At 39.7% G+C, this 8,712-nt stretch overlaps 1 protein-coding gene across 1 annotated transcript; it reads left to right on the top strand.

Moving 5' to 3' along the window:
- Positions 1–7,164: 7,164 nt before the first annotated feature.
- On the top strand, positions 7,165–8,148 carry LOC138906537 (uncharacterized). The gene is made up of 2 exons (XM_070195538.1): positions 7,165–7,395; positions 7,618–8,148. Exons 1-2 carry the CDS (start codon positions 7,165–7,167, stop codon positions 8,146–8,148), a joined length of 762 nt encoding a protein of 253 aa, XP_070051639.1.
- Positions 8,149–8,712: the final 564 nt, after the last annotated feature.

Consider the following 8,712-nt stretch of genomic DNA (forward strand, 5'->3'; position numbering starts at 1 on the left):
TGGAGGGGACAACTGGTCGAGGAGGCAACTTTGGAGGCCGAGCAGGATATGCGCCACCAGTACCCTCATGTTTTCACAGTTTTAGGTATGTCTTTATACTCGTTCGAGGACGAACGATTGTTTTAAGAGGGGGAGGATGTAACGACCCGGCCGGTCGTTTTGAGAATTTGAGCCCCGATCCCCTAATATCTGCTTTCCCCACATTTGTTTCTACTTTTGAGAATTTTTGGAGTGATTGGTTATGGAATTCGGGGAGTTTTTGGGACACTTAGTCCCTAGTTGTGAGTTTAAGCCTTAGAAATTGGACCGTAGTCGGAACTGTGTGAAGACAGATTCGGAATGGAATTCCGTCGACTCTGTTAGCTCCGTTGAGTGATTTTGAGCTAAGGAGCGCATCCGGAATGTGTTTTGGAGGTCTGTAGTAAATTTAGGCTTGAATTGGTAAAAGTTAGATTTTTTGACGATTTCGGCCGATAGTGGAAATTTTGATATCGAGCTCGGAACGGATTTCCGAAAGTGGTTGTAGGTTCGTAGTGTCGTTTGTGACATATGTGTAAAATTTGATGTAATTCGGACTAGATTTGACGTGGTGCGGCGTCATTTGTAGAATTTGGAAAATTCTAAGTTCTTAGGCTTGAATCCGTGCTTAATTCATGATTTTTGGTGTTGTTCGATGTGGTTTGAACGCTCGACTAAGTTCGTATGGTGTTATAGTATTGGTTGGTAGGAAAATCTGGTGCTTTTGCTGGTTCTGCTGTAATCGCACATGCGCAAGGCTGCCCGCAGGTGCGAGCAAATTGGCGCAGAAGCGGGAAAATGGAGAAGTGCCAGGGGTCGCAGGTGCGAGGTATTTTCCGCATCTGCGATGCTCGCAGATGCGTTAGGGGTCTTCACAGGTGCGCAAGGTCCGCAGAAGCGGAAGGGAATTCGACAGGCGCGCACGCGCAGATGCGGCCCTTTCATCGCAGGTGCGAAGGCAGAGAGGGTAAGTGATTTTCATAGATGCGTACATTTTGCCGCACAAGCACACACGCAGGTGCGAGCCCAGGCTCCGCAGGTGCGGAAATACCTGGGCAGTGGTTAAAACTGAAGGGCTTCGCGATTTTTGTCATTTTTGACTTTGCAAACTCGGTTTGGGGCGATATTTGAGAGCATTTTCGAGGCATTTCTTGAGGTAAGTCCCTTGTGCTTTTTTTTGATCAATAATCTTGCTTTGCCATGTATTTTCCCACCTAGTTAGTGTGTACTTAAGGTGGAAATTGGAAGTTGGAGGCTAGGGATTTGGAAGTTTGATTTGTGGATTTGGAGGACCATTTGATATCGGAATTTAGTAATTTTGGTATGGTTAGTCTCGTGGTGGAATGGGTGTTCCTATTTTGTAACCTTTACCCGATTCCGAGACATGGGCCCCACAGGCAATATTTGAGTTAATTTCAGGATTTTTGTTAAAGTGTTGATTTCATTAATTAGATGAGCCTATTATTGTTGTATTTATGATATGTAATTGCTTTTGGCTAGATTTGGGCCATTCGGAGCCGGATATTCGTGGGAAAGGCATTGTGACCGATTGATTGAGCTTGGTTCGAGGTAAGTGGCTTGCCTAAATTTGTGTGGGGGAAATCCCCTTAAGATTTGGAACTATTGTGATATGTGAGCGCCGTGTACGTGAGGTGACGAGTACGTACACATGCTAGTTGGGGTTAAACACGATTTTCTTACTGAGCAGCAACATGTTTTCCTATTATTTTGAGTTATACAATTTTAATGAGTACTAATCTATTCTCATTCTTAATTGAGTTATTCCAATATGTGTAGCTATCATGTTTAGTCTAATACAATATGTCTACGTGTCTTAATTGTTTATGTGAATTATGTGCAACATGCTTAGTGAATTTCCTGCTTCTTCCCTGACTGGTACTTAGTCTAAATTGTAAGAACTCGTGATGTAGTTTTATTTCTATCATTTGCGATGCATATTTACTTTGGGCTACGGAACGGCATTCCGGGAGATCCCCCTGTACTGCATATTTACTTTGGGACTACGGAACGGTATTCCGGGAGATCCCCCTGCCACATTTACTTTGGAACTACGGAACGGTATTCCGGGAGATCCCCCTGCACATTTACGTTTTGGATTACGAGACGGTATCTCTGGAGATCCCCTGTTGTGTTTTTGTGTACTAAGCTGTTACCTTTTATGATTTCATTATTGTTAAATTTCAGCCTTTATTTTATTGCGGTACTACACTCTATATTATTTTATTATATATTTACCAGTAGGGCCTTGACCTGACCTCGTCACTACTCGACCGAGGTTAGGCTGGCACTTACTGGGTACCGATTGTGGTGTACTCATGCTACTCTCTGCACATGTTTTTCGTGTGCAGATCCAGGTGTACCTTATCAGCCGCACTATCAGTGAGCCGGGACAGCTTTGGAGAATTCAAGGTATATCTGCCGCGTCCGCATACCTCAGAGTCCCCTTCTACGCTTTCTCATGTCCATTATCTTCTTTATTTTTCTTTTGTTAGACTCTGATGTATATAGACACTAGACTTTCCTTTTGTAGTTTTTGATTCACGATGTTTCGGGTTTTGGGATTTGTTGTGTATTTTTGAATAGTTGGTTAAATTTATATTTTTATTTCATTATTCCGCAAAAAAAATGTTAGGCTTACCTATTTGTAGAGACTAAGTGCCGTCACGACGTCACACGGAGGGGAAATTGGGTCGTGACAGCTGAGTACGTGAATGATGCTCTCCAAGCTTTCGTGAGGGGACTACCAGCTGTGTTACCCACACCTCCACCAAACAATACTGCAACTGTGGAAATTCCACGGTCAGGGTTGGTTAATTCTTGAAGCGGAGGAACTCCCAACGAGTCACGTGATGGGAGACCAGGTACGCCTAATAATTCTGATTTACAAACTTCAATACTAACCTTGCAGAAACAGGTGAAAGAACAAAATGACCATATTGAGAAAATACCCGGCGTACCACCTGTGATCAAAGGAGTTGATTTTGACAAATATTCACAACAACCATGGAAACTAAGCGCAGCTCCATTACCAATTCCCAAAAAATTCAAAATGCCAGACATCCCAAAATACGATGGAACGACCGATCCACGTGACCACGTTACTGCATTCACCACGGGAGTAAAAGGCAATGATTTAACCAAGCAGGAGATTGAATTTGTGCTGGTCAAAAAGTTTGGGGAAATAATTACTAAAGGAGCGTTAACATGGTACTCTCTTTTACCTGAAAATTCTATTGACTCTTTTGCTGAGCTTGCAGATCTATTTATAAAATCACACTCAGGTGCACAAAAAGTTGAAAAGAGAATGAAGGATATATTCAAAGTAAAGCAAGGAGATATAGAATTGCTTCTAGAATTCGTAGACAGATTCCAACTTGAAAGAATGTTCTACCAAGAGTACCTGATAATTGGGCAGCCATGGCATTTGCAAGCGATTTAAACGAGAAAAGTTCAGAAGCTACGAGGAGGCTTAAAGAGAGCCTACGAGAATTCCCTGCCACGACATGAAATGATGTCTATAATAGTTACAGTACCAAATTACGGATAAAAGAAGATATCGTAGCTCAGTCAAGGGTTAAAGAAAAAACAGGTTCGAGGCGGTCAGAATCTGAGAAGAGGTCCGGTAAGAATAGGTACGAGCCTTATATGGGACCTTCGAGGTGAGAAGCTCATTCCAAATTCAAAAACGTGCGGGCTGATCACAGGTTCGCAAATAGGGATTCAGGTTCGTCATTGTCGAGATTCAGAAAAGATCGAGGTGAACGCAACATAGATGCTAATACAAACGCAAGGATTGGGGACTACAATTTTAACGTGAGTACCTCCGAGTTGGTCGCTGTTTTAAGAAGCATGGAGGATAAGGTACGATGGCCTAAAGAGATTAGATCAAATCCAAATAGAAGAAACCCAGACTTTTGGTGCGAGTTCCATAATGACCACGGCCATAGAACATTAGACTGCAAATTATTACAAGGTGAGGTGGAACATTTATTGAAGCAGGGCTATCTGACGGAATTGTTCAGCGAGAAAGGCAAACAAGCTTACATGAAAAATAGGCAAGAGCCCCTAAAACCTCTGTCTCCAAAGAGAACAGTAAATGTGATAAACGGCGGAGAAGAAGTCAACGACATAACCTATACAGTTGCGAGGAAAACAACAAAGTTCACAATAACTCACGGGAAGCGAACTCACCAAACTCTGGAAGACGGAAACATAACCTTTGATGATGCAGATGCCGATTGATTAATGATTCCTTACAATGATGCACTGGTAATATCTTTACTTATATATGATACTAATGTAAAACAAGTTTTGATTGACCCAGGTAGCTCCGTGAACATCATTCTATTACGAGTGGTGAACGAAATGCTGATGGGTGATCATGTAGTTCCAAAAGCACGTTCCTTATTTGGGTTTGATAACTAAACCGTTGTTACAAAGGGCGAGATTTAACTAAGCACATACGCAGAAGGGGTCATCAAAGAAACAAAATTTCAAGTGATAAACACGGATATGGCCTATAATGTGATTCTTGGGAGGTCGTGCATTCATAATATGGATGTTGTGCCATCCACATTACATCAGGTTACCAAATTCCCTTCAAAATGGGGAATTCAACAAATTTGAGGAGATCAACAAACTTCAAGGAGCATCAATTCGGTGATACAACCAAGTCAAAAAGATACGAACGCAAGTCAAAAAGATACGAGTGCAAGTCAAAAAGATGCGGGTGCAAGTGAGAAAGATACGGTAAATCAAATTTCAACAGAAATTGTATCAAAACAAACAGACGTGGACTCCAGACCAGATGTAATTCATGATCCAGAGGAGAACGAAAACATTAAAACAACGATTGAGGAGCTTGAAGCTGTTCCACTATTCGAACAATGGCCAGATCGAAGAATTCATATCGGAGCAAGGATAAATCCAGATAGGAGAGGTAAGTTAATTAAATATTTAAAAGCTAACGCAGATTGTTTCACATGGTCCCATTTAGATATGACAGGTATACCTCCGAAGGTGATGACTCATAAATTAAATGAAGATCCATCATTCATACCTGTCAAATAAATGAAGAGGAAGCAAGGATCATTCTAAAATCAAGTGATCGATGAAGAGGTACAGAAACTCTTAAAGATCGATTCAATACGCGAGGTAAAATATCCTAACTGGTTAGCTAATACTGTGATAGTTCCAAAAAAGAACGGTAAATGGAGAGTTTGTGTGGATTATACTAACTTAAATAAAGCATGCACGAAGGATTCATTCCCTTTACCGCATATAGATCAATTGATTGATGCTACCGTAGGCCACAAATTATTTAGTTTTCTAGATGCGTATTCTGGTTACAATCAAATAAAAATGGACCCCTAAGACGAAGAAAAAACTTTATTTATTACAAACAGAGGGACTTATTATTACAAAGTCATGCCTTTTGGCTTGAAAAATGCTGGAGCCACGTATCAGAGGTTGGTGACCAATATGTTCCAAGAACACCTGGGGAAGACGATGGAAGTTTACATTGATGATATGTTGGTCAAATCTACACAAGCGGAAGATCATTTTCAACATCTTTCAACTACCTTCGAGATCCTTCGCAGATATAATATGAAACTAAACCCAGAAAAGTGCGATTTTGGCATAGCTTCAGGTAAGTTTCTAGGCTTTCTCATATCTAATAGAGGAATTGAAGTAGATCATGCACAAATTAAAGCTATTGAAGAAATACCTGATATACTCACAAGCAAAAAAGAGGTATAAAGATTGACAGGTAGGATTGCAGCTCTGGGAAGATTCATTTCAAGATCTTCATAGAAAAGCTTTAAATTCTTTTCAACATTGAAGAAGCAAAATCAATTTGAATGGACTGAGGAATGCCGACAAGACCTCAAAGATTTGAAGGCATACTTAACAAATCCTCCCCTACTGTCTAAACCAAGGAATGGAGAAAGACTATTTGTATATCTTGCAGTTGCAGAAGTAGCTATAAGTGTAGTTTTAGTAAGGGAGGACAAAGGTAAACAATCTCCTATTTATTATGTTAGTAAATCTTTATTAGATTCTAAAACTAGATATCCTCATCTAGAGAAACTAGCTTTAGCATTAATCATGGCAGCTAGGAAATTGAGACCATATTTTTAATGCCATCCTATCTCCGTAGTAACTGCATATCCATTAAGGAATATTTTGCATAAACAAGAATTGTCAGGCAGACTAGCCAAGTGGGAAATAGAACTAAGTGAATATGACATTATTTATCAACCTAGAACTGCAATAAAATCTCAAGTTTTAGCAGATTTCGTCACAGATTTTAATACAAAAATAATTCCTGAAGTAGAAAAGGAATTACAATTTTTTACTGGAGCTAATCCAGGTACGTGGACTTTATTTACTGATGGCTCTTCAAATGTCAAAGGAGCCGGTTTAGGTATTGTCTTAATCCCACCCTCAGGTGAAAGTATAAGACAAGCAATTAAATGTTACCCTATTACTAACAATGAAGCAGAGTATGAAGCTATAATTGTAGGTTTGGAACTAGCACGAGAACTCTCCATAGAGCAAATCATGATTAAAAGTGACTCTCAACTGGTAGTCAATCAGATACAGGGGACTTACATTGCTAAAGAGGCATGAATGCAACAATACTTGGAAAAGGCACGAGAACTGGTCAAGCAATTTCAATCATGGAAGGTCGTGAAAATACCCAAGGAAGAAAATGCAGAAGCAGACGCGTTGGCTAACCTTGCTTCAGTTGCAGAAGTAACAAGTGAACAAAATGCTATTGTAATACATTTATTTCATTCAACACTTGACCAGGATAAACATGAGGTAAGCTTTAATAATTAAACCTAGGATTGGGGAAACGAGATTGTTAATTTTTTGCAGTACCGGATCGTACCTGAAGGCAAGAAAGAATCTCAAGTGCTTCGACGAAAAGCTGCTCGTTACTGCCTAATTTGAGATAATTTATATCGAAAAATGTTTGGCGGTCCTTTAGCAAGGTGCCTTGGACCCAATCAAATGGAGTACATGATGAGGGAAGTACGTGAAGGGCACTGCGGAAAACACGCAGGTGGAAAATCTTTAGTTAAAACACTAATCAAGGCAGGATACTACTAGCCTAAAATGGAAGAAGATGCGGAAAATGTTGTAGCCAGATGTGATAAATGTCAACGATATGCCAACAATATGCATCGACCTGCTGAGTTATTACATACAGTTATTTCCCCAAGGCCATTTATGAAGTGGGAAATGGATATAGTAGGGCCTTTACCACAAGATAAAGAAAAGGTACAGTTCTTATTAGTGTTAAGAGATTACTTTTCAAAATGGGTAGAGGCAGGAGCTTTAAAACAGGTACGAGAGAAGGAGGTGAAAGACTTCATTTGGCAAAACATTATATGCCGGTTTGGAGTCCCAAAATAAATCTTATGTGATAATGGCCCACAATTTATAGGATCAAAAATCACGGAGTTCTTTCAAAGTTGGTAAATCAAATGAATAACCTCTTCACCTTACCATCCCGTGGCAAATGGACAAACTGAGTTAACGAATAATATTATCATCAATAATTTGAAGAAGAGACTAGGAAAATCGAAAGGTAATTGGCCTGAAGAATTACCAGGAGTGTTATGGGCTTATAGAACCACAGCAAAAACAGCCACGGGAGAAACTCCATTTTCGCTTGTGTACGGTTCAGAAGCTTTAATCCCGGTTGAAATAGGAGAACCAAGCACGAGATTCACATTGGCAACGGAAGAGTCGAACGATGAGGAATTAAGAACAAACTTGGACTTACTCGAACAAAGAAGAGAAGCATCTTTAATACGGATGGAAGCACAAAAGCAAATCATAGAACGATACTACAATAGAAAGGCTCACCTCAGGTACTTCAAAATTGGGGACTTCATTCGTAAAAAGGTTTTCCAATCAACGAAAACAACCGGAGCAGGAAAGTTAAATCCAAATTGGGAAGGACCCTATAAAGTTCGAGGTATCATTGGAAAAGGTGCCTACGAGTTAGAAACCATGGATGACAAGGTTTTACCCTCGAGTTGGAATGTTGTTCATTTAAAGAAATACCCACGGTCAGGTATCGTTCAATTATGATTTTTGTTTTATATAGTTAAAATTATACTAACAATTTTAGATGATAGACAAAAAGCTAGCCCACACCAAATGATGATATTAGACCTGAAGGACACGCGGAAGCAACATTATTCCCGGTCTAGGGTTGCAACCTTTCTGATGAAAATATAAAGGGTTAAGCAGTCATCATCTAATTATATATACCTCCGAGTCCTGTATGTTTTTCCTTTTCAGGAAATGGACCATATGGAAGGAATAATCAAGTGCTCGAGATTTCATACTTCAAAGCTCAAATACTTGGGGGACTATATATATATATATATATATATATATATATATATATAAGGAAGGCAAAGAAGACTGGAAAAGTCAGAATTCAAGTCAAGCCTATGGTCTACCCAACAAATCGAAAGTTAAGAGCAAAGTCAAGAGCCAAAAACGCAAGCCTGATTCAAAAACCTATGAAGAATACACTCGTGGATGTAAATTTCAAAATCTTACGAATGTTTAGGTTAAAGGCAATATTTAGTCATGGGTTGCAAGATATACCCTTGAATTTTGTAAAATCTGTTGTAAAGAAAATAA

The sequence above is a fragment of the Nicotiana tomentosiformis genome, chromosome 1 (assembly GCF_000390325.3).
Source record: "Nicotiana tomentosiformis chromosome 1, ASM39032v3, whole genome shotgun sequence".
NCBI classification, from domain to species: domain Eukaryota; kingdom Viridiplantae; phylum Streptophyta; class Magnoliopsida; order Solanales; family Solanaceae; genus Nicotiana; species Nicotiana tomentosiformis.

Coding starts and splice junctions, on each gene's coding strand:
- LOC138906537 (XM_070195538.1), top strand. CDS start 7,165: ATGGAAGAAGATGCGGAAAATGTTGTAGCCAGATGTGATAAATGTCAA. Junction 7,396..7,617: donor AGGCAGGAGCTTTAAAACAG/GTACGAGAGAAG, acceptor AATAATTTGAAG/AAGAGACTAGGAAAATCGAA.